At 43.3% G+C, this 27,319-nt stretch overlaps 1 protein-coding gene across 2 annotated transcripts in view; it reads right to left on the bottom strand.

Annotated features, from left to right (window-relative positions):
• The window catches only part of MAPKAPK3 (MAPK activated protein kinase 3), a 67,426-nt gene extending 46,235 nt beyond the window's left edge, over positions 1-21,191 (bottom strand). For both annotated transcript variants that reach the window (XM_073352481.1, XM_073352482.1), the window contains exons 1-2: positions 21,069-21,191; positions 18,954-19,300 (exon numbers count right to left, since the gene is read on the bottom strand). In XM_073352481.1, the coding sequence (XP_073208582.1) occupies positions 18,954-19,178 (225 nt within the window). In that variant the 5' untranslated portion in view covers positions 19,179-19,300; positions 21,069-21,191. The remainder of the gene's footprint in view (positions 1-18,953; positions 19,301-21,068) is intronic.
• Between the last annotated feature and the right edge of the window lie 6,128 nt (positions 21,192-27,319).

Here is a 27,319-nt window from a genome sequence, read left to right as displayed (position 1 = left end):
AGGGAAAAATTCCAAGAATATTTGGAAGACTAATGTTCATTCCTTCATTAAACTGGGGATAAAACAGAGGGAGGAAAAGTAAGACATCGCAAAGGTGGAAAACAAATGCCATTCTAGGAGTTTCAACCCTTTCTTAAGCAAGCTGTGAAACACACCTCCAATTGCCTCTTACAGGACCCTGCCTTTCTCCTCCTCTCCCTGCAGCAGTTTCTTTCTGTGTCAGCCTGCAATGCTGGCTCACTTCCAAAAGTCAGTATGTTTCTAAGATAAAAGCGTGGGTTTAGGAAAAGGAGAAAGAGGAGCTGGGAGGTGGGGGAAAGGGAGAAATAGCACTTATCTGCTTAGAGTCTGATCAAAAGTCACCTCTCTTATTCTAAACCTAGCAGGGGGAGCTGCAGCAACAGCTGCTTCATGAAATTGTAAAATGCTTTTTGAAGAGATGGATTTCACTGACATGATGTGCCATCCACTATCATTCTCCTGGACATGATGTGCCGGGGAATCAGGGAAATATCCACACTAAAGCCACGTTAACAGAAAGGCAGATTGTCCTACTGGTGTAGCTGCAAGTCCCTCTCTACAGAGCTGAGCTAACATTTCACACCAAGCAAGTGGCAGGAGGAGGAAGCTGCCAGTGATGTTTATTCCATCTATGCAAGAGAAGGATCACAGAGACAAGTCAAGTGGGGGAAGGAGAAGCGTCACTGATCTATCATTGCACAGCACTTCATGAGACTCAGTAGATTATCTACCCATTGCCAGTTTTCTCTCCCTGGATCTAAGTGGTGGTGGTCATTTTCAACTCTCATACATTCCACATCTTGTAAAAATCTCCTTCTTTATTTATACTGACTGTTAGGTACATATATGGGTGTGCACACACACACACACACACAAAACTACCCCCATTTTTAAACAGAGAGAGCATCAGTTGGTTTATCCTCACCCTTTCATAAAAGGGAGTGAGAGAGAGAGACTGAATTTTCTTATCCAAACTCACAGGCACAATCCTGACCAGCCAATTAACTACTCTTGGTACTAAGTGGGGGCACTCATGAGCCTCAAACAGATCCTGCAGTATTTGGTTCACGTGAACAATAGGATCGATACCTACAAGGCCTGTGTGGGTGCCACTTCAGCTCTCACAAGTTCACTGGGGGATCTGGGTTCTACAGTACCTGAACTTCAAGATAAAATTCCAGCCACTGGGTACCCACTACACCCTAAGCGTCATCTTTCCTTAGGGGATAGGGTGAAGAACACAGTATTCTATTAAACCAGTATTAGATAGCACCCCATAATCCCTAGCACTTTAGATAGAATGTTTCCCTGCTTGTTTCCTCTTTTTTGGGGTGGGGAAGCAGAGGAAAGCAGGGAGGTGGAGTAGAGACAGACAGATGCCTCTTGAAGACCTTCTGAATGGTAAGCTTAGGGGACAAGTCCAATAAGCACAACATGTTCAGAGTGCACTGACAAACACTATCCACCTCCACCCCGCATCATTGCCCTTCAACACTGAAAAGGTGAAGACGACTCTCACTCAAAAAAGCTAGGAAAGCTGCAGGGCCTGATGGCTTCTTTCCAGAATTTCTTAAAAACCTCAGAGTTAAAGGAGAGAAATGGCTGGAAGCACTGTTCTCCAATATCCATTCCTCATGGCTTGTCCGAGGGATCTGGTGTGAGGTTGTGGTCATAGCCATTGACAAGCCAACCATTGTAGTGGCCCATGTCACTCCTCTGCATGTTACATAAGGTCATGGAGAGAATATTATTGGCAAAGATTATGCCGCTTGTAGAAGCAATGTTACTAAATAAACAAGTAGGTTTCTGACCAGGCCACAGCTATACTGACCAAGTATTAGCTTGACCACCACACACTGAGGCGCAGTTCCAGTGAAAACCCAAGACTGGGGCAGTTTTCTTAGACTTATCTGATGCCTATGACCCATAGGGAGGAATGTCCTTCTCTTGAAAGCCTACGTTGATTGAGATAATTTTGCTATGATAAAACTCCTCCAAGATGTTTTGGTCAGCTATAGGTTTTGCTTTTTTGTTGGTGACCAGATCAGCAGGCCATGCACTCACAATGACAGCCTACCTCAGCAACCGGTTTAGCACCGATCTTGTTTAATATCTGCACCATTGACCTTCCCCAAACATTATGGAAATCAGTCTATGCTGATAAAATTGCTCTGACTATACAGGCATGAAATCTACCTACTACTGGACAAACCCTAACCAAAGGGCATTAAAACCACAGAATATTTCTTATATTGGAGGCTAAAACCAAAACTTACTAAGAATGTCATGTCAGCATTTCATCTAAGCAATAGAGACGCTAGGATGGAGCTGCACCTGCACTTTGGTGGCTAGCAGCTTTTTGTTATCCCAACTTGAACTGTTGTGGCATGACATTAGACCAAAGCCTCACATACCACCAGCACCTGAAAAGTATCCACGGCAAAATAAAGAGTCGTGTAAATATCATCCAGAAACCAGCAGGAACAATGTGGGAAGCCAATGCAAATAAACTCTGCAGACCTCTTCACTGGCCTTTCTCCACTCTACTGCAGTCTTAAGAAAAAGAAAAAAAAAAGTTCAATTTGCCTCTTCCAGGCAGGGTTAGCATCTGTATGTATCTAGACTATATTGTCTAATACAGATACAATGATAAGTGCCTTAGAAATGCACGTATATGTACTAAAAACTCAAACTAGGGTTTCATGAATAAGGATACTCAGAAATTTCAAGTATTGGCGGTGGAAGGGGGTAGATGAGCACTGAATAATTGAAGTGCCAGAATTTAATGATAATACCTGGGTGGATAAAAATCAATGAGCTTAAAAAAAAATCCGATTTTTTTGGTAAAATGCTTTTTGACGAAAAAACCTATCTGAAGATTCATTATAGCTCAAAGATATCTCATCATGGAATAGGGATTATAAATACTAATTCTATAGTATGAGACAATATATTCATTTAATGTTTAAGAAAAGTTTTGTAAATGAGTTCCAATAGTTCATGGATTAGGGACCCAATCTTATGGGGTTCCAGGGGCTTCTGTATAGATTATTTAGGTTAATCCTTTCTATCTACCCAATGGGACTCAGTGCTCAGTCTAGAAGACATCATCAGAGATGCTCAGTTTTGCAGTTCTCAAATTGTGGATTTGTGTCTCCAGAGATAACATGCTTGTTAACAGCAAAAAAGTTCTTAAATAAATAAATAATATATAGAGGTGAAAGATAACAGACCTCAACCCCATTGTCCCTCTGCAAATTTGTATATACAGAGTCAATCCCTTACCTCTCTCTAAAAGTGCAAAGTTTCAAAAAGTTCAATGAATGGGGGCGGAATAGATCTGGACAAGGAGAAGAAGTCTGGAGATAAATGTGAGAAGGCAGGGACAGGCAATAGGAACAAAAGTGAAATTGTTTGAGCAGCATATTCCAGAAGTCTTGAGGTCTTTCTGAGTGCAGCCTTCATTGATGTGAGATCTATCATACCATTCTCTCACTAGAAGGGAAAACCTATAATGGCAGCAGGCCATAAAAGAAACCCAGTTTGGGAATATTTTAATGAAGTTCCTCTACCTGTGGGTAAGACAGGCATGGGTGCAAAATGCAAACAGTGCAATAAAGAAATGCAAGGCCTGGTTGCCCAAATGAAACATCATCATGATAAGTGTTCCTTCTCAGGAGGAAGATGCGTTGAAAGACGATGAAAGGAACACACATGTCTGATCATACAGGCTCTTCAGGTTGGTAAAACTTTTTTATTTCATACTTCTTTCTTAAGGACTGCCTGTCTTCCTTCTGGACTATTCTTGAATTCTCATGTTTGAGCAAAAAATATAGTTGTTACTCTATGGTGCAATCATTTTAGATGCAGTTGTGATAAAAAAATAAATAGCTGAAATAGGCAGATCTTCCTTTTACAATTTCACCTTTAAAGTAGTACTGAGTGTCAGTGAATGCAATGAGTAATACTAAATGAGCAGTATGGTAATAATAATTAAATAACTGCATTGACTTATTTTCTTTAGGAGAATCCACCCTCAACATACAGGATTCTGAAGACTCTCCACCTTCCAGATCACCATCATTTTCTATAGTTTCAGAGTTATCCGCCAATGACACTGTTTCAGTCACATCATGTATGTCACATAGCCACAGTATATCACCTATAGCAAAAAGAAAAAAAAAATCTCCATCATCCAGAAACCACCATCGATAAGTTTGTGATAAGAACCAGCAGATTAGAAAAAGAGTTAATTGATGAAAAAATTGCCTGGTTTGTTTATGCAACAAACTCTCCTTTCCATATGATTGAGAACCCACACTTCATTAATATGGTTCAGTCATTAAGACCAGGATACAGTGCACCCAACAGATGTCGCAAGCAAATTGCTGGATAAAGTGTATGAAAGAGAAATTGAACAGCGTGCAAAAGGTTTAGAGGGTGAAATTGTTAACCTAGGTCTTGATGGGTGAAGCAATGCCCACAATGATCCTGTTGTACGTGCTTGTGTGACAACAGAAGAAGGGAATGTCTTCCTTACAGAAACAATTGATACATCAGGAAATGCATACGCAGCAGAATACTTACAAGTAGCAGCAGCAAAAGCTATAACAAACTGTGAAAAAAAATGCAAATATCTAGTATGCAGCTTGGTCACAGACAATGCTGCAAATGTATCCAAGATGAGAAGAAATTATTTAGAAGAGAGTCCCAAGATAATAACATACAGTTGCAGTGCTCATTTGATGCACCTTCTAGCCAAAGGCTTCAGTGATCCAGAAATAAAGGCTAATGTCGTTGAAATTGCAAAATACTTCCGTAACAACCACTTTGCAGCAGCTGCTCTGAAAACAGTGGGAGGAACCAAGCTAACTCTCCCACAAGACGTGTGATGGAACTCAGGAGTGGACTGTTTTGAGCGCTAGATCAAGAAGTGGCCTAATCTGATGACACTTTGTGAACAAAATTGTGAAAAAATAGATGGCACTGTCACAGCCAAAGTTCTCAACATTGGGCTTAAGAGAAATGTTGAACACATGCCAAGTACCCTGAAGCCTATTTCTGTAGCCTTGAACAAAATGCAGGGAAACAGCTGTTTTATTGCTGACGCTGTTGAAATTTGGAAGGAACTGAGTGAGATCTTAAAAAGAGAAATATGCAATGATGGAGTTAAATTACAAGCATTAAAAAAACAAATGGGACAAGCACTATCTTCAGCTCTTTTTCTACCAAATATTCTCAATGCTCGGTACCAGGGTCAAACCTTAGCTACTGAAGAAGAGGAGTTGGCTGTGACATGGACATCCAGCAATCATCCCTCCATAATGCCAACTCTAATAAACTTCAGAGCTAAGAGTGAACCATTCAAGAAATATATGTTTGCTGATGATGTTTTAAAGACAATCACACCAGTGAGCTGATGGAAGTCACTTAAGCACTTGGATTCAGAGACTGTTGAAGGGATAATCTCACTTTTAACAGCAATAGCTTCTTCTGCTGGTGTAGAAAGAATAATTTTCTTCCTTTGGATTTCTCCATTTGGAATGAATTAATCATTTGGGACCTGAAAAAGCAGGAAAGCTTATTTTCTTTTCCAGACTATGAACAAACAGGAAAATGAAGGTGAAAATGACTGAGTTAGCTGCAGAAGTCAATATTTTAAATTTCTCATGTTGACCTGGCTAACATAGTCAATTTAATTTTTGGGTTGTTTTTTTTTAAATAAATATTTCATTTAACTATTTCAGTTAAAAACAATTTTAACTGAAACAAACCTGATTTTAAAAAACCTGAATGTTTAACTACTATGACAGGGTCCGGCCAGATGGCTACAGGAGAGTGATAGAAGGCAGATATATTAGCCCCAGGTTAAGTAGGTCCCTTTTCCCTGTGTAAGGTAACAGGGAAGGTTCCAGAACAATCAGGAACTTTCTGGAAACAATTCAGACAGACAGGCTGATTAGAACACCTGCAGCCAATCAAGAAGCTGCTAGAATCAATTAAGGCAGGCTAATCAGGGCACCTGGGTTTAAAAAGGAGCTCACTTCAGTTTGTGGTGCGTGTGAGGAGCTGGGAGCAAGATGTACTAGGAGCTGAGAGTAAGAACGCGTACTGTTGGAGAACTGAGTACAAGCATTATCAGACACCAGGAAGAAGGTCCTATGGTGAGGAAAAAGAAGGTGTTGGGAGGAGGCCATGGGTAAGTAGCCCAGGGAGTTGTAGCTGTCGCACAGCTGTTCCAGGAGGCACTCTAGACAGCTGCATTCCACAGGGCCCTGGGCTGGAACCCGGAGTAGAGGGTGAGCCCGGGTTTCCCCCAAACCTCCCAACTCCTGATCAGACACAGAAGGAGTTTACTGGACTGTGGGTTCACAAAAACGGCCAAACTGAGGGCTGCCGTGAATCTCCGAGGCGAGCAAATCCACCAATAAGCGCAAGACCCACCAAGGTAGAGGAGGAACTTTGTCACACTACATTCAAAAATTCATATGCTTGTTTTGTCAAAATATTATGTTTGCTGTTGAAGAAAAAAAGTCCATAATACATAATGTTGTTGTTTTAGTTAAATAAAACAATTTAAATGTCTGTCTGGTGATGTTCTCCTCCTAATACAGCATGGCAAGAAAATCCTCCAAATATTAACGATTAACTTGTTGAATTGGAGATAGTTCACCTCCCACTGATTTCATAAATATCTGCTTCAGTTACCTGTGGTAAATAAAATAACCAAACAATCATTCATTTTCTGATATAGCTGTAAAACTAATCTGAAAAGTTTTCAAAATAAATCACTTAAAAATGTATAGTACACACCTTCTAAAAATGAAACCTACATCTATCTGAGTTGTGAAGAATCATAATACTCAATAGAACTAACAGGAAAATGTAAACTAAAGCCCCAGTCCTGCAAAGATATACACAATATACTTATCTGTAGACATTAGTATTTGAGTCTACTTCAGTGGGACTACTCATGTCGCTAAACTTGAGCATGTACGTAAATCTGCAACACTGGGGCCTAAGTATCCATGCAGTACTCTATGGTCCACCCTTCATGCTATGAAACCTAGACTAGACCATCCTAGATGAGCATTGCCCTTGGCTAGCCAAATCTTCCACTGCTGCCTATCCCGTCTCCCACTACCTCCAGTCAATTTTATTCCTGGTCTGATCTCTTGCCCTCTTGTATACTACTCCTCGCCATCAAATTTTGTTACTATCTCAGGTTTTCTACTGTCTTCAACATTTAAAAGCCTATTGTCCTCAGCCTCTGTGTATTTTACATTTAAGCCTAATCTCAGAATCCCATGTGCATCAACTGTTTCCATTTCATTATGGTAAACACAGTAGACTAACAGCTCTGCCAATAAATCATACTTTAAAATACTACCCTAAAGAATTACTAATGCTACTTTCTCCCAATCTGAGATGCAGCAATTATTTAAAATATTTTAAGGGTGTCTATTGCCAGGGTGTCCAATGCCCTCTCCACTGCACCATTTTGCAAACAAGTCCAAAAAGGTAGTGGCAGTAAAACAAAATCTCAAAGAATATGGAACATTTTTCCAATCTCTTCAGTCCCTAACCTACTGCAAGGAAGAAACTAGATATGTTGCACAGCTCTAGGAAATGTATTTAAGAGTGTCTCCCTCTCCATTTCCCCCACTTACTCCACGAACATATTTATACTCTTCCCTTTGTGACTGAAGCAGCATAGTCAGAAGCACCCATTCCCACACAATGAGTAAAATAGCTGTCTTCATTTTGTTCAGATTCTGAAGTTCTATCACTTAAAATGCTGTAAAATCTGCTCTAGGATTTTTCACACACTTAAATATTCCCTTACATGGCTAGGTTGTCATACCCATGTCACTGAACTTTCTTATTAAAAACACAGCCATTACTATTTTACTTCTTACCAACTGCATGTCGGATATTTGCCATACCCATCACTTGCACACAAAAGCATATGTAAAAGAAACTGCATGTAACTGAAACAAGTTACCTGAAGTTCTGGTTCAGTTTGTTCAAATGAAGAACCATTTGAACCACAGTGCAAGTGAGAGCGTAATAACTGATTTCCCTCTCCTTCCCAATACCAGATAATTAGCATTTCATTAAGCAACAGAGAAAGGAGGAGCCTGACTAGCTATCATTATTGGACAGGCTATTGACTAACAGAAGCTCAAAAGAGGAAGGATGGTGAAACCCCTGCTCTAAGAATGCTCAAATACAGGTCACTAGAGTAATCCTAGAAGGGAGAAAGGAGTGTCTTAATTCACTTCATGTAGTTTTCCCAGACCTGAGGAGCAGCTCTGTGTAGCTCAAAAGCTTGTCTATCATCCACAGAAGTTGGTTCAATAAAAGATATTACCTCCCCCACCTTGTATATAATTGATTAAGGTTTCCACAGAGAAGCTGCAGTGGGGTGAAGTAGTCATATGCAGAACATACACAATGTTGTTGTTTTGTTACAAAATAAAGTTGTTTAGAATATATACACTGAATGTCCCCATAGGCTTGAATTAAAATGGTATACTGCAATATAAAAAATAAAAATCAAAACAAACACACATAATTCCCCTCAATCCTTCCAATACCGACAACATCTGCATTTGGAGATCACAGCACTCATACCATTAATAGTGCAAAAACTGACATGTGAGACACAACACACTCAGCAGCTATCATCAGTACTTTCACCTCCTTTTGTTAATGAACTTCCACCCAGTCTATTCTCACTTTATACTAATACCCTCTTCCAGGATCCAGTCTTGGACCATTGTTCCTCTTCAAGTCTTCATGTCCTTCCTAAAATTTCTCCTAGGCACTCCACCCCACATTACAGGATACACACAATTTCCTGGCAAATATATTTTAAAAAATCTTTTAAAAAAAAATGACTGAACACTACAAAATGGATAAGGCAAATTACCTAGTACAGTTCTAGAAAGACAAGGTGGTGAGGTAATATATTTTATTGGACCAACTTCTGTTGGTGAGAGAGACAAGCTTTCCAGCCACACACAGCTCTTGTGACTGACATGGCCACAACTACACTAGTACATAACTGAGACGTTCCCCAGCTCTCTCTCTCTCGCTCTCTGGTGCTGGAAATCCTGTCAATTTCCAAATATTGTAAAGTGAAGAACCTAATGAGACACAACCCAGTCAATCCTGCCAGAGGTTTATCTTGTAAAACAACAAATTCCAGCATAACAGATACAGACAATGCACAGATTTTCCCTTTTGCTACCCAGATTATTTGTGTACATAACTGGAGGGTTCCTACAGTACAGAATAACCTCTCCCTGTGGACAAGCTCTTACACGTGCATAACTTTATGCATGTGAATGACATGAGTAATGTCCATAAGCACTTGCAAAATCAGAGCCTAGCTTCTCTCTCTCTCCTTGGCTAGCAGAATGCTATATTTGCTGAGGTGGTATATTTAGCAGCAGGGAAAGAGAGAGAATCAGCTACTTCCCTGAAGCATGGGTAATATCACTGCAAGCTAACACAAAGGACTTTCATAGCACTTTATTTGTTTCAAAACACAAAAGTTTGTACAACTTTCTTGCAGAGATACACATTTCATTAAGGTTCATAAACATGACCCAATCCCGTTTAAAATCCTCAGTGTTGGTCTCATTGACTTATTGGAGCAGAGAATTCTACAGGTTCACTAAATATTAATAAAGTAACACGCTGTTTAAGAATGGGATTTTCCTAAGGGAGTTAGGTGTCCAAGTCCCATCATTAGGTTCCTTTGAAAACCCAATGCCCTTTAAGTGTCCTCTTGGTTTCATATTACAGCACAGGGTGAAGGGATAGATCATTTTTCACACTACCTTCATAAAAAGGCTGTTAGCTAAAGGGAAAGAGGATGGTGCATCTATGTGTTATTTTAGTTATAAACACAAACTGAACGCTGCAGGTTCTGCATGTATGCAAGTGCTTTGTTGTTCACAGAAACTTTCTTTTAAACACAGAGGACAACAGCAGTATCCTTGAGATTGGAGAGTCTGAAAGAACAGGAACGCTTCAGAGTATCAAGCCAATGTCAAGCCCCGTCACCCTCCCATGTGTCAAATTTTGATTGTAAATTGATTGGAAAGGGAAGAGAACAAAATAAAAGGCTTTTACTCCTCACAGAAACAATGGAGACCTTGTACTGTAGTGTGGCTCCAGCAGGAGCTTCTACTGTGGAGAGGCAGCTGAGCCAGAGAAACCCACCCTCCCCCTCTTCCCACCTTCAGGCAATGACATCTTTGCTATTAACAACTCTGTTGCTGTGGCAACCAGACTGCTTTTGACAAAGCCACATTGACTGAAAGCAACATGTGGGAAACCGGAATCGTTATAAAGCCCTGTGAGAAATGAATTCTTAAAAGAAAAAAAATTAGGATTTTAAGTTTTTGATAAAACAACAAACAAGCCCCAAACAGACACACAGACTTGCAAACAAGGAGAATGTTTTGGTAGCAGGGCTTCTATTGTGCACTAAACCCTATGGTATTGTGAACAGGGCTTTAAATATCCCACAACAGTAATATCCAATCTGCCATAAACTTTAGAGAGATCCTAGATTTTCAGGATATATATGCACAGCACAGTGTGCAAGAAAGACACTAGTAGTTCACCATCCAGGCATTTCCCTCTCTCCTCTCCCTCAAAAAAATATTTAACTGAAAACCAATAATGGTTATAAGTTACCTTACCGACTCACATGTTTGTAAGGGATAACAGAGATACTGACTCTTAGGGGCATCACGGCTAGTTCACAGGGCAAATCACTCTCAGTAACCAAAATCTCAATGGAGAGCAACCAAATGGTACCATTCTAGCTACTCTCTGTGGCTTCCAGAGATGGGGCCCTGAGTTTGTATGTTTTAGCAGTGCATTCCAACAGAATTCTGCACTTCTCAACTCCACCCTTGAAATAGGCATAATAAATAATGTCCCAGACAGTAGCTGACTCAAATGCCAACTCAAAAAGCTGCTTGAGGGCCTTTTACTTAACCTTCAGCACACTCAAAACAGGAATTGGGAAGACCTAATATTTTTGGGAAAAGGCCTGTGGAGAAGAGCCAGATTGTGAACTGACAATAGGTCAGACCCGAGAACAGTGCAACTTTAATAAGCTTTGGCTCTTTGGTTGTGTCTGAAATTACATTTTAAAGATGAAACATTCAGACTATTTTATCAAAACTTTGGCATTGTTAAAGTTGCTTTGGAATAAATTAATTTTAAACATTTTGTGTTTCCTATTTCTCTCAAAGCAGTTTTCAAACGCCTCAGCATGAAATGCCATATTGTAAAGATTCAGAAAATAGGAAGCCCAGGGCCGATTAGCAGGCTGAACTAGACTTCTTTCCTCCTTTCAGTTTAGAGGTATTAAAATGCAAGGGAGTTATAGCTTAATCTCATTAAGAGAGCTTTGAATCATCTTAAATACTTAGGAAGTCTGTGTAAAAGTACCAGAATCCAGACAATTTATATGCTCTAATCCTGAGAGGCTGTTGGTTCCATTGGTTAAAAAAGAGACGTTCTCATGGTTTTCCAGTCAAATAGGTTTCTACTCTAGTCCCATCACTGGACACATGTACACCACATTGCTGTTCAAGAAGGTTTCCATGTGGAACGTGCAGTATTAAAACCATGAAGCTGAGCAGTTCAACAAACTCTTATTGTGGCAAAAGAAATAAAGACTGCTAAACAGCAACCATTGCCATTGGTACATTACGCATAGTCCTAAACAGTTTGACTTTTTAAATTAAATACATCTTTAAGTCAGGAAAATCAAGAAAAAAAATGGGAGTGTAGCTATTATTGCATAATATGGAACAATAAACATTTCATGCTAACAATGGCTGCTTTTCAAGAGTGAATGAAATGTAGTTCGCAAAATATTTTAGAATGGAGTGTTGTACAGATGTGAACTGATCAATTTACATCTGCTTTAAATTGGTTCACTTAATATACAATTAAAATATTAATATTAAACATTCTATGTATGCTAAGCACTTTTATCTATTAAGTGCCTTAGGTGCATGTTGGTCCCAATTACCACAGAATGTTGCTAATCTGTGCTCCCTATCACTTTAACACAGGAAAATTGGGGTCTCTCCCCATTTTTTGGGCAGAGATTTAATAGCAGAGGGCTAGCAGGACTACTCATTTTTCTAAGACTGCATTACTTGTACACAAGATACTGTACCACGTTTACTAGTGCACTATGAAGGAGAAACGGACCTGAGCCTTGACATTCAAAGGAGGATGTGATTTTCCTCAAATTGCAAAAGGCTGGATCAGACGTTCCTGTTCAGGCATCCCTATGCTGCGATGTATTACCAGACGTAATTAAAACTGGAGCAGACTTGCTAAATAAATGAACATTTTGTTATTCTAGCTTACTGGGTGCTTACATGAAAGCTGATATGGAAATCCAGTTATCTGCAATGAGATGCCCAGTCAGTGTGAATTAGTGAGGTTCTACTGTCGTTAAATGGAACAGAAGGATTTAGACTATAAAGGGGGAGAGATGGGGAGAAGGGTCATCTATTCCTAAAACAGAGAGATCTTAGTCAGGTCTGATGGACAGACAGACAGACAGACGCACATGATAAGATTTGTATCTGTAACAATTTTTCAGATCTTCAAATCTGCTTGAAACCACAGGGACACGCCTTGATCTTCCTAAGCTTTGTTACTACACATGTCTGGATGGAACATGTTTCAGCTTGTTGGCACACTACAAGAGAACATAAAAAGCACAGAGGAAGCAGCAATACAGCTTGCTTTTCACAGAGACCTTAATCGTTTTACAGCATTCCCTTTCTTTCTGCATTTCCACCTTACAGGCTTGATGAGTTAGCTTCCACCTGCTATACCCCTATTATACAACTCTTCTATGGTTAGAAATCAGCCCAGGCTGGCAATAAGCACAAGAGATCACTAGACTAACCAACTTATTTACATCTGTAAAGTGCAAGCCAATTGACAAACTCCATTGATAACCAAACCAAAACAACTAGTCCATAAGATGCAGCAGTTCTAGACCAACTGCAGACAGGTAAGTGCTTGAATGATCCTGGTCTTTCAAGTAACCCATTGATTTGCAAAAAGTTTCTTGGAACAGATAAAATAATCCACTATCCACCCAGTGGATGTTTATTTTAGGTATTTCATATATGTTCTGGGCTTGGCATCTAAGAACAAAGTTCAGGGTACCAGTCTCACACTATCCATATTTTAGGTTCTACTCCAGTTCAGGTGGAATCTCCCTGAAGTATGCTTGTTTCACCCAGCATCTGCCTTCTCCCTCATCCCATTAGCTCCCTGGAGCTGGAGCTCATTACATGTAATCGTTTGTGATAATGACTCTAGGAGTCCTGTACCAATGAGACAGACTGGTTTAAATAGATGGCAAGGGTTAAAAAATAAATAAATGAGATTAAGATGAAGTGTCCTGTAGTCGGATGTCCTAAAATTCCACCTACAAAACACAATCACTCTTAAATCCTTCACAAAATTCCAACTCTGATAATTATATTCTAACACCCTGAATTCCCCTGCAGTTTCAGTATGACACAGCATTCTTATTTCCTGTCCTAAAATGTTGCACAGTGTTGTTTTGCACTGTTACACAGTTGGAATTCTTCACTCTAAAGGATGACTTCAGAGTTAAAGAGATTTAATACCAACTTCCATCCACCAGGAAACTTGCTAACATTTATCGTTCTGTATCAAATCATCAGCTGAAAATCACTTCCACATTCTTCAAGAAGCAAAGGTATTGATCCTTCACAGGAAAATGCCAGCCCAAACATCTCAGGAAAACGGCAATGATTTTATGCACTACAATCATAACCGTTGCCTATATCTGCACTTTGAAAATGTTGATTCACTGTCTTGGTCTCAGTCAAGTAAAACTGCACATTTTTTGCACTCTGTAAATGCTACCCTCATATGAACTTTGTATTCTCTCTATCAAACTTATTACCCTCTCAGGTAATAATAAAAAAGGCACTTAAGAAAGCAAAGGTTACCTGCAACATAGGTAAGTTTCCTGTTGCTGAGCTGTTCTGATGTGAATTCAAGGCCTGCTTTCCAGAAGCTGGGAATGGCCAACAGGGGATAGATCACTTGATGATTACCTTTTCTGTTCATTCCCTCTGGGGCACCCGGCATCGGCCACTGTCGGAAGACAGGATACTGGGCTAGATGCACCTTTGGTCTAATCCAGTATGGCCTCTCATGTTTTTATATGTCCTTATGTTCTCAGGGCAGGATGTCTGGCCATTAGCTTATGGGGAGCCATAATCTCTAACTCTTAACTTTTCCAGCAGCCAGAAGGTGACAGCCTAGTTTGTTCTAGGCTAGAAGACCTGAGGGAGCAGGCCCATTCAAACACCCAACTCACGTTGCCCTAACCAAGATGGAGGCTGTTAGCGTATAGTGTGTGTGTGTGTGCGCGCGCAGGAGGGAAAAAGTCACAGGCAGCCACTCTGCCATTTCAGTCCTTTTTCATAGTGTATCAAAATGCTCCAACTCACCAGGATACAGTGAGAGCCCAGTGACAAAAGGAAAGAAGAGGCTCACTCCTGCTGATGCTATCCACCCCACAGTCTGAGGAAAGCTGTTTTCTCCCTCCACTCAGTGCTAGGCTCCAGGGCAAGAGGAAGCAGTGCTCTAACGATCTATCTGACCAGCTTCTCATCCACTAGCAGCAGTTCATCGCCACCCTGGAACTGAGCACTGTGCAAGCACAGAAAAGTCTCCATGACCCAGAAGACCCTTCAGCCTCCTCACCTTTTTTGATCCACAATCTCCATCCTATAAACCTAAATCACATCATCCTCAGTTCCACAGAGCTTTGTGGGATAGGGTGGGTCATGGGATGATTTTTTTGACCACTTTGTGATTCTCATTCCACAGAAGAAGAAAAAAAGAAGCGTTGAGAACCACTGGCCTTTTTCAAGAAGGCAACTTTCAGTAACCCTCATGTTTATCATCTTTGTCCCAGGTAGAAAGCTGGCCCAGATTTCTTTATCCCCATAAGGAAGGGACATAATAGAGAGCTTGCGAGGAGAAGGGAAGTTAAGTATCAGCATTTTCTCCAAGTCTAGCTCCACAGGGAAGTAGAATTATGAAGAATGGGGTCAGGACACAAAGGAAGGGACAAAAATGCAGGAGGGCTTGTAACATCACCTAAGTTATGGAAGTGAATCTAGGTCAGTTGCCTACCCGGTAGAAAAATAATAGACGTGTGGACTACTCAAAATTGCCTTCTAGAACGCCACTGTCCTGCAGACTAGTTTGTTTACTCCTCCACCCTCATTGTTTGGAAACATTGCTGTACAGCCAATGTGTCATTACACGTATAAGCAAGTAGCCAGATTAGATTTTCTTAACTGTGGCAGCAGTGTGGGTGGCATTTCAATCTAATGGAAGCAAAGGTGACAGTACTTTTAAAAAGCGTATAACAGAACACTATGCCAAGCAGAGTAAACGAAGCCACATAACACTTCAGAAAAATAAGCAACGCCACAGTTAGAGCCCCTGCAGTATCCTGGGAGGATGCCTTGTGTTTTCCCAGTCTAAAATTATTAGTGAAATTCTAACTAGTTCCAATTACAGGCATGGACTAAAGGAGACAACAGAGACCTCCCAATTACAGTATGTAGTGCTTGACTGACACATGGCTCTGTGGATGAATGTTTCTGCCTCTTCAAGAGTTTTTCTCTTGAGTACCTCCGTAAAAATTCCTTCCATTGAGTAAGCTCTGTGCTGGCTTTGTTCCCTTGTGAAAGAAAACCTGCAGGCAGAAAGCAGTGCCATCTGCCAAGTCAGGGGCAGCTTTGATGTGAGAGTTTGGTGGTAAAGAGAACCTACGGTTGATAAGGTCTACCTTCAGCAGCAAGAGGAGGTTTTGATTTTGTTCAGGGGACTTGGTTACAGGGAGCAGAGAAGTAATAGAGGAAGTGGGTGCGCGCATGCATAGGCATATGTAGAAAACACTATGTATTATACAACACACACAAATAAAGCCTTAAAAATACCCACCTCTGTCCCTCTTTTCAGCTTTTGGCTCCATATACAAAAAAGTACACACAAGGTAACGTTTGCATTTCTCTACTTTTGACATTTACATGTCAAATAGGGAGTCTTATTAAATAATTCATCCGCACCTACTGTTTAACCCCACCAATGTGAGACAATCACATGCAGCTTGGGAATAGAGAGCTATGTAAACTGAGAACTCTTGAGCCTATTTCCTCCAAAAGGAGGACAAGCCCTACACTGTACAATATAAAAGCAGAGTTTCTGAACAGAACATATTTCCAGAAGGTTTTACACAGCTCTTTTGTCTGGATGGGCTGTTCTGAGGTCCCATGAGGAGCAGGAGAGGGACTTGTGCTGCTTGGTTCAGGATCCCCGTGAAACAATGACAACATCCTCCCTGAACACTGCCACCTCTGTAAGTATCTTCAGGGCTCAATACAAGATTCTTCTGTTCAGGACAATTAAACCATTTTGTCTCTCCTTCCATGGTTATTTTTTTCTTTGCCATATTTTGGGAGTGGCTACACTCTGAGCCATTGGAAGTTTTACATAATTGCATAATTCATTTTGTATTCGGCACTCTGATCCATAGTGGTGAAAACTGTATACACAGAATAAGGCATCAGCTGCTGTTTTAGCTCCCCATGGCCTTTACACACATCTTAACACCTTTCTGGCCATTTCAGCAGAAAAAGGGAGCACTCCCTGAAGTGCAGACATTCCACTGGAACATAACAACAGGACTTCAGTGATATACCAGGTACATCACAGAGAATATAGTTTTGGTTGTGTATGCGGGAGGTGAGGTAGGGGATGGGGTTTTTTGTACCCTAAGTATGTTAGCACTGAAGGGATTAACTGATTTTTCAGCCTCATTTTTTATTACAGGGAACCTCTAAATTGGATGTCTCAGATCCCTTCCTCCATCATTAGTTCTTCCTGCTCATTAGGCAAAGGGAAGCCTGTTAAAAAGCACATTACCTTTAATTTCTGACATTCTTCTCTGTAGCTTAATCAGTGTTGAATTAGCTTTTTAATATTACATCTATATCCAGGACGGAGTATAAACAAGTCAGTCTCTGTATGAAATTTTAGTTTGTACTGACTTCATTAGTGCTTTATATGTAGCCTGTTGTAAAACTAGGCAAATATCTAGATGAGTTGATGTACCCCATGGTAGACCTCTGCGCACCCACAGGGGTACGTGTACCCCTGGTTGAGAACCACTGCTCTAGAAAGTAAGCTCACATTTTAAAAATGTCTAGCTCTTAGAGCTGCAATGAAAACCTTGAAAATGTGAACCAAGCATAAACTTATATAATGAGGCCTGCCTGAGTCTGCAGACACAGTGAAACAGCTTTGAATGTTAATTGTTCCCTTCATTTTAATGAGTTAGGTCTGAAAATTAAATAAGTGTCAATATTAACTAATTCACTACGACAGACATGGCTACAACTATACTCCATGATTCACTGCTGGTCATTTTAATCAGAAGCAACAAGCTAACGTACTTATCCGACAATCTCAAACACCCTCCTATGCCTGCCTGTGTGCCAGAAGCCTCAACATTCCCCCACCTGCCAAAACCTGCAACTCCATCCTAATAAACTTCTGCAATTCAACTATGCATTGTCAATACAGAAATCAGCATGAAAACTGAAAATGCGAGGAATGCATTAATTAGTCCCTTTGTTATTTTGAGGCCACATTTCTGTACAAATTGATGTTTTCATGTTTAATCAATTAAAAGTCTCTTTTTTAAAATTTAAATGAAACTGTCCAACCAGCATACTACAGAATGCAAGAACCTTGCCGTAGAATTCAGGTCCAGCCTGCTAGAGACAAGGTGTAGTCTATACCTCAACAAGTCATCCAGAAGATCACTAGCAGATTTCGTCCTACTCTCTGCCAATGCATTCAGGGTTTGAGGGTGGGGACAGAAAAGGGTATCTGAAGTCTTCTAGATATTCTAGTTATCCCAATTAATGCAAAAGAAGCAGTACTGCATTCTGAGGCAGTTCACAGAATTTTGTTGCTTATGCTTGTTTACAGATTCAGTGAAGATTAACTTTGTCACTATTAGGGTTAAATTTGTAATTAAAAAAGAAATCTTAAATACTGCACAAAACGATAGGTAAGCCCTACACTTATTAGTGCAGGTTTCCTGCTCTATTTATATAAATGACACTTATTACCCTAATATTGGCTCATCATTGGTAAGTGGGTAAACACATCTGCCCAAACCGGATATCTCTGATCTGTTTTCAGATGCCCTACTCTTTTGGAAGTAGATAAGAAAATGGAATTACTCACTCACCCTGCAATTTTTATTCAACAACTAGAAAATCTCCTTAAAGTCCTAAGAAATATTCTATAAGAAAAACAAACAGACAAATATTTGTCAGGGACTCCTTTCCAACAGAACTGTAAGTCTTGGACTCCAGGATCCAAATTGCCCTTTAGTACTTTTTTTAAAGACGGAAAACCAGAAGAGTGGCAATACACATAAAGGCATCAGGCCCTAGACCTATTGCAACAGATTCCTGACTGTTGATTGCATAGTATCCATATTAAAAACCCTGGCTAAACCACTCAGGAGTTGGGGTTTTTCAGTCCAGGTAGAAAAGCACAGTCAGTTATATAAATGATAATTGTTACAGAAACTCACTCAGGAACAGTCTGAAAAAGACCTCTTGAGTTTGGACCAACATACTGCTACACTAGACTCTCTCTCTACATATCCAAGAATCTCTAATACATCCATCTCTGTTTTACCTAGGCATCAACAGAAAAGATGGCCTTCTATGGGATTTTGAGATATGAGCTTTGGCCTCAAAAATGTATACAAGGAAATGTCTACGTACCTTTAAAGCACATTTCTGCTCTGTCACCTTGTTAAAACACTCCAGTACTTTGCCATTAACACCCAAACCTAGCACCCGTTTGGAGAGCTTGTAGTCATCTGTAACTGCATGTTTTTTTATTTCTCCCCAGACATGGACAGCTCCCCCAGGCAAGGATTTCACATTGCTCTTGCTGTCCTCATGACTCTCTGGCTGGGGCGCCTGCTCGCCCTCACTTTGTTCCATAGCACTGAGAAGTTAGAGGTTACAGAGGTAGACACCAGATCCTCAGTACGATTTCCCCCCAACTCAGCAGATCAAAGCAAGTGCTTCGAGGAGTCCATTTGGTTGTATTTCACTCAGTTTTCCTAAACAAGAACGCAAATAAATATTAGCAATGTACTTGGTAGAATCAAACTCCGCTCCTACACAAACTCCTCTCTCTCCTCCCTTCTTCATATTTAGACATCTGGCAATACCAGACTTACAAATGACTGAAGATGGCTGTTCACATCAGAAAAGTAACTTTCACCTATCAGCATAAAGAACTTGACCAAGTTGCCTTGAATCATTTATTCACAGGTAACAGTCAATCACTATTTATCTACACTGTGGCAGAGCCTGAGGCCTGAGCCATGGACCCAGACCCCACTGTGCCACGTGCTGTACAAACACAACAAAAAGATGGTCCCTATTAGGGTGACCAGAGGGCAAGTGTGAAAAATCAGGACATGGGGTGGGGGGGGTAATAGGTGCCTATATAAGAAAAAGCCCCCAAAATCGGGACATCTGGTCACCCTGGTCCCTATACCCCAAGAAGCTCACAATCTCTAATAACAAATGTTGAAGACAGTTTTACCTATGATCTGAATATCAGCCTTACAGGACTGAACAGTGACTGAAAGGTTCAAAATCACCCAATTAATTATAGGCCTAAGTGAACCTGGTTTCAAATGAGTCACTGATTACCGACTCAGGAACAGGACTTGGTAGAGAGATAGAAGGAAGCCCTAAATAAGATGTTGCCTAGTTGCCCTGGTACATAAGCTGGAGAAAAAGCAGGGGGGAGGGTGTCCCCAGCTGAGGGGCAATCTGACTATCCCAATGCACACAGGTCAAAAGGAAGAAATTCCCAAGATATAGGATTGAACAAGTTGATGGGAGAAGGAAGCCCCCAGCCAAGGGATTACCTGGCAATTCCAGTGCAAGAATAGTCCCTAGGTGAAGACAGATTGGGGGGAGAAGGACCTTAGGTGAAGAATCACCTGGCCACTCCAGTGCTGGGTCAAGAAGAGGGGCAGGTGATATCCATGTATTTCATTTCACCTAAGGATATACTTGGCTGCCCTGGTGAAGAATTCAGGGGTGGGGTAAAACATGTGAGGAGTTATGTGGCCATCCTGGTGCACAGGTCAAGGGTATGGGGGAAGAAGGCCTTCAAGTGAGGGTTTACCCAGCTGCTCTATTGTAGAATTCGAGGGGGTGAAGGCCCTAGATGAGAGGTACATGACTACCCCCAATTCAGCATCCAAGACTGGGGGTGGGTGGGATGGTATATGTGGAAAAGCTGGCCCCAAGATGAGGTGGTAATGACTGCCCTAGTGAAGAATCACAGGTGAGAGCCCCAAAGTAAGAAGTTACCTGGCTAACCTACAGCAGACTGGAGGAGAGGAGACCTCAGGTGAGGTGTAACCTAGTTCCCACAATTAGAGCACTCTGGGGCATAGGAGGAGGAGGAGGATTAACCTGGGCTTCCCCTGGGGCACAGTTGGGTGGCAGGTGAGGGCCGCTCTGGGCTTCCTCTAGGCCAGGTCACAGAGGTGGGGGGAAGGACAAAAGAGTGGGCCCACCTGGGTTTCCCCCAGGGCCCTGCCAGGTGGAAAGGAGGGGCCCAGGTGAGGACCCACTTGGGTTTCCCCCAGGGCCCAGCTGGGAAGGTGGGGCTCAGGTGAGGGCCCACTTGGGTTTCCCCCAGGACACAGGCAAGGCCCAGGTGAGGACCCATCTGGGCTTCCCGCAGGACACAGGCGGAGGGAGGGGCAGAGCCGGGCAGGTTACCTGGCTGCCCCGCGCAGAGCTAGGGGCGGGAGGGGCCCAGGTGAGCCTGCCCGCCGCACTATTCGGGGGGGGGGTTACCTTGATGTGCCCGCCGCAGGTGAGTTGGGGGGGCGGGGCTGGTACAGCCCCGGACCGCCTCCCGCACAGGGTCCGGCGCGGTCCGTACCCCCAGCAGCCAGGAGAGGCGGCCGCTCACGTGACGTCCCGGTCCCGCCTTCCTGCTACAGCCGGTCCCGGCGGAGACACGCGGCCCGGGGGAGTGGCAGGAGCACGTGGTGCGCCAGCTGTCGGGGAAGAGGAGGGAATGCACAGGGTACTAGCCAGGCGGGGCGGGGGCACAGGGTGCCAGCCAGCCATGGGGAGTGTGCGTGGGGGGGTGGGTGATGCACAGGGTGCCAGCCAACCATGGTGGGGAGTGGGGGGCCACGGGGTGCCAGCCAGCCGGGGCAGGGGGGATACACAGGATACCAGCCAACCATGGAGAGTGGGCTGTGGAGGGGGAGATGCACAGGGTGCTAGCCAGCTATGCAAGGGCGGGCACGGTGCCAGAAAGCCATGGGGAGTGGGGGGGGGATGCACAGGGACCAGCCAGCCAGCCATGAGGGGAGAGTGGGGGGGGAGAGTCGGAGATGCACAGGGTACCAGCCAGCCAGGGTGGAGTGGGGCACACAGGGAACCAGCCAGCCAGGATGTGGGGCGGGATACACAGGGTACCAGCCAACCATGGGGAGTGGGCTGTGGAGGGGGAGATGCACAGGGTGCTAGCCAGCTATGCAAGGGCGGGCACGGTGCCAGAAAGCCATGGGGAGTGGGGGGGGGGGATGCACAGGGACCAGCCAGCCAGCCATGAGGGGAGAGTGGGGGGGAGAGTCGGAGATGCACAGGGTACCAGCCAGCCAGGGGGGAGTGGGGCACACAGGGAACCAGCCAGCCAGGATGTGGGGCGGGATACACAGGGTACCAGCCAACCATGGGGAGTGGGCTGTGGAGGGGGAGATGCACAGGGTGCTAGCCAGCTATGCAAGGGCGGGCACGGTGCCAGAAAGCCATGGGGAGTGGGGGGGGGGGTGCACAGGGACCAGCCAGCCAGCCATGAGGGGAGAGTGGGGGGGGAGAGTCGGAGATGCACAGGGTACCAGCCAGCCAGGGGGGAGTGGGGCACACAGGGAACCAGCCAGCCAGGATGTGGGGCGGGATACACAGGGTACCAGCCAACCATGGGGAGTGGGCTGTGGAGGGGGGAGATGCACAGGGTGCCAGCCAACCATGGGAGTGGACTGACGGGGAGACGCACAGAGTACCAGCTAGCTGAGAAGGGTGGGGTGCATAGTGTACTAGCCAGCCAGAGGTGAGAGGCACAGGGTACCCTCTAGCCAAGGGGGGAATGCACATGGTATGAGCCAGGCAGGCAGGTGGGGAGGACACAGTATACCTGCAAGGTGGGAAGAGGGGGAACCACACAAGGTACCAGCTGGGGGGGGGCACACAGGATACCCGCCAGCCTAGGAGGGAGAGCGGGGAGCAAGCACCAGCCTCTTGACTAGGATATGTGCAAAGGGCAGGGGGCATTAGCCACAGGGGCATTGCCAGGTCAGACACACAAGATAGCGGAGGAAGAGGTGGTATCATGAAGGGGTACAAGTACCTTCCTCCTGGAAGGAGGGACACATTGCCAGGGCTGTGGGTTGTGGTAGGGAGGGACACAAGGATTATGGGTTAATTAGTTGGATGGGGGAACAGGCAGAAATCAGCTTTGAGGCAAAAAGCACTGAAGCAAAATCCCCTCCTGGTAGAGAGCAAAAGGGTGAGTCAGAGGGCAGGGAGAACCTTATCACTGGTGAGTGAAGCAGGCATGACTAGTAGAGACAGGGGAATAAAAATAAAGACACAAACCCACGCTGAAGGCCCCCGTGCCTGCTGTAATGTAGCACTGACAAACTTCATGAGGGTTCTTCCTTAAAATTGTGTTTGCTTTTTTTTTTTGGCAACACTTGTAATGCCAATAAAGTATTGCTCACAGAACTGATAAAGCTATAATTTTCCATGGGGAGCATTATGACTCAATTCTCCTTTGCTTTCTTCTACAATGGGAAATTGAGGTACTGTATTCTCTGCTGCTGCAGCTCCCCCAGAGGGTACGATGGTAGAGGGCAGGGAACAGACACACCTGGAGTATTTTTACCACTGTGTCCAGTAACCCAGTTCAGACCATCTCTAATCAATATGTTCAGACACTGCAGCAGCCCATCCTTATAGGCACCCCAATATTGTTCACAGTAGCATAGCTGAACTTGATGGATTTTTTGCAAAGTGACCCTTGGGTGGACAAGGCCCAGTTGTCACTTCAGTGCCCGTTTGCAGATGCAGGCAACATATACGAGAGAGGCAATAACAAAAGAGCTGTATTTCTTCCTCACTAAGAAAGCCAAGGACATGCTTCTCCAGCAGCAGGCAATCAGGCTTGCATTGCATACTCTGGCTCCAGCACCAGCTCTATGGCCCACCCTTTAGGACGCAAGGGGAAGGAAGATGCATTCAGTATAGCTGGGGATAATTTGGGATGGTCTTTTAAAGACAGCTGTCACAGCAGTTACATGATGGGGATACCATGCATGCATAATGAAGCTGTTAGAAGACCAATGAGCAGACCACCAAAACTAGAAGGGGCTGTGCCAAAACCTGAGACCCTAAAACATCAGCAAAGGAATTGTCACTCCTTTCTTAGGGCACCCTCAGCTGTAGAGAAGGGTTACTAATGGCAAAGAAGCCTAGCTTACAGATGCTTTTGCGCTGTTCCCTTAACAGATAAGTCAGTAGCTGTATCAGTGCAACAGGTCCTGGGAAGAAAGACTATATTCCAAAAAAAAAAGGGGGGGGGGGTAGAATCTCAAGTACCACTGCCAGTAACACTCTTCCTTGAGGCACAGATTGATCAGTAAAGGGGAGGAAACCACCTACAAAACGCAGCTGCATTAGCCTTCTTTGAATTTTGGTAACACTCCACTTCTGATATGGTAGCAGTATGACACCTTCTGGTGATAATGGGCATATCTCTAGAACAAGTCCAACTGCAAACTGGTAAAGCATAACAGGGAAGATTGAAGCAATCTTCCCAAAGCCTGCATCAAGTTTGTATCCTGCACCTGTTATTTTAAAAGTGAGAAAGGATTGTCACAGTCAGTCTCAATAAAGTCGGTTTATTAAACTGTAAAATTTCTTGTACACAGCTAAGCAAAAGGAATCAGTAAAGTGATTTGGACAGGCTTTATCTCCATGGATACACAGCTTACTGGAATATTCAACATGGATATCCAATTCACACACCCCCTCCAACACACACACAACCCTCCTCAGCTGTGCAATGTTTCATTACACATCTGAATGCTCAGTCAGGATATTAAAAATATGATACTTCTCACACCGTCACTCATGACTGTTGCACAGAGTGCTGTTATGTGGATGTGAGATGCTGAGCTTTTTGTACATGTGAAGATATTAATCATTCCATTGAAAAATAGCTATTTGTTTCAATGCAAGGATCTCCATGTATCCATTCCTTAGGGATTAAAAGGGAGATTTCATGTTTTACATAAAATAACAGCATCTGCAATTATAGTGGGTAGGATAATAGTTACAGTGGTTCATGAATCCCCCAGAGTATAAAATGGGGTTAACATAGCAGGGTGCAGTTCCAGAGCAGGCCCCTGTGTGGTGTGGCACTGCAGTCAACCTGCCTCAGTTTCCCTCCTGGGTTTTCAGTGACTCAGTTTCTGAGGTGGCTTGGCCTTCTGGCTAAGTCCAACCCTTCTGGGGTAATCAAAGCCTGTTATGTGACTGGCGCAGGTCCAAGATAGAAGACTGATGTTTTTCTTTCGACTTTGGCTTTCTATTCCCAGGCTCAAATTCCAGCCCTCCTGGGCTCTGGTTAGTTCCTTTTACCTCCTCTTAGCAACAGCTGTTGCTGCACTCTCTACCAGGATGGTAGCCTAGGGAGAACCCACACCCTCCCTCTGCCATGAATTCCCAGACCTGGAAATCCTAAATAATCAGTTTTTTCTGCCCCTCAAGTTGTCCTGTTTCTCCTTCCCAGCGCCTCTTCCTCAGCCCAAACTTCCTTCTGTCTTGAGACAAGATTATCACAGCCCCCTCCCTGCACAGAGACTGTGCTGTAATCCTCACTGGCTTCCCTAGTTTACCCTTATCAGGTTACAGGGAACCTCTCTTCAGACTCTTCCCTCCCCCCCGTCTTTTTACCTGCTAAGAATTGTAGGCATGTTATTAAAGCACCTGCCCCCATTCTGATGAAATACTTACCATTAAAGAGGTTTACGTTGGCACAGGGGTTTGGCAGGCCCCTGGGCCTGACACCCCTTAAAAGGGACAGACCACATTGTTACAGTTAGGAAGAACCCTCTGCATTTGGCTGTAGACATTTAGGTGCACTGTAGTGGTTATATACCTTCCTCTGAAGCATTGTCAACTATCTGGGTAGTATGCATTATTAGATGTATCCTGTCTGTTCTAATATACCTTCCATTTTCTGTCTAAGGTGTTTATATAGAACCCATTACTGTATGATCTGAGCACCTCATTGTCTGATGCATTTATCCTCAGTGCCTGGGAGATAGGAAAATACTATTATCCCCATTTTACAAATGGAGAGAAGTCTGTGGTGGAGCATGAAATGCATCTTGGGTCTCCCAAGTCCCAGGCTAGCACCCTATCCACTAGACAGCCCATCCCCCTTCACCTCCTCTTGGGCAGATGGACAGGATTTAGACTCAAAGCATGACATTTTTCACTGTTCCAACATGCTTTTAACGTGTTGAGGAGTCCAGATTCTACTATTGTCTGAGGTGGTCTCCCTTAGCCACATTGAGCTATTCCACCAAAATGCTAATGTTGGGAACACATCGGTTAGGAGCATCCAGAGATCTATCGGCCTGTTTCCATTGACTTCAATGAGATCATACCCCACAAGAAAGAGGTTTCAATAATTTTGGGTGCATAAGTCATTAACTAGTTCAAAGGTGTAGAGTACAGGCTGCAATTACTGTGTCATTCTGTGCACAATTCATTCATTTGTGCTTCCAAGCTATTCACTCCCAACTACGAGCTGGTCTAATTTTGAGTGCACGCACCTCACGGTGGATCAAATTAATTTAAGTGTTTTATTTAGCCAGTTCATTACTTTCCCTCTCAGTCCTCCCCAAAAGTTACTGTTTGTACGCAAGGAGAAAGCTATGTGTACCTCACGAAAAGCAAATGTGGTAACAGTAATCACTGAAATCAGCATCCTCTGACAGGCATTAACATTTAGCTGTGATCACAGCTGTATCACAGTGTTCATGTGTTAAATTTATTACAGCGGTCTCTTCTTTGTATCAAAGGTCTAACTCTGATAGTAAGAACCGCATTGTTCTGCCTGACTTTGCTTTTGAGCATTCCTACAGTATGCAAGGGTGTGTACAGTAAGTTTGTTTGGTTTTTAAAGTGATTTTCAGGATCAAAATAGCAGTTGGATTTAAACAAGTTCAGAGCCCTGCCTTGGAGCAGCCAGAAGCAGAGTATTCCTACATGGTTAGTCTTCTCTCCCTCTCTGGGCCCCTCAATCCCCATTTTGTTGCAGCAGCATTTACACTAATGTGTACACTAAGAAGTTTTCCCTGATTTTTCCCACCTGTGCAGCTCTCACTATCCATAGACAACGTGCTGACAAATGCTGGTGTTTGAAGCATCATGTCATGAAGACCATCCTGTACAGAATTAAGTGACATGGTGTTTAAATCCAGACTACTGCCTGGAAGCCTGTCTATACCATCAGTCCCACTGGTGGGACAAAGAGGGACTGTCTAGTCATGGCTCCAATCTCAAAATATGAGCCATACAGCCATATTTGATGTAGAGAAATGACCTTGCCATAAGACTCACATGTTGGGAAGCATGAGAGATGAAGGAGAATTGATGGATTACTAGATCTGAACTCCCACAGCAATGAGAGTTGTCTACCATCACTATGTTGAAAGATGCAACTAGAGCCACTGGGGAGTGATTCCAGCCACAAACTTCCCTTCATTAACAAAGTAACACCACATGGTCAGTCATATCAAAAAGTGCTGAAAGGTTCAGCTTGATCAAAGCAGGCAGCTAACCCTGTTTAATGCTAGCACAAGATGATCTGTACCCTGCCCAGCACAATGTCAATCACAAGAGAAGGCATGAATCCAAAACTGGAACCTCCCTAGGAAATCACTGGTGTTAAAATGGGCTCCAGAGATGTACAAGGTGCATCTTCAGCCAAAAAGTTAATTAACAAGTCACCATTTCTC

The sequence above is a fragment of the Lepidochelys kempii genome, chromosome 7 (genome assembly GCF_965140265.1).
Source record: "Lepidochelys kempii isolate rLepKem1 chromosome 7, rLepKem1.hap2, whole genome shotgun sequence".
NCBI lineage: Eukaryota > Metazoa > Chordata > Testudines > Cheloniidae > Lepidochelys > Lepidochelys kempii.
The sequence above is the reverse complement of the archived record's forward strand: the minus strand, read 5'-3'. Positions and strand labels throughout refer to the sequence as shown.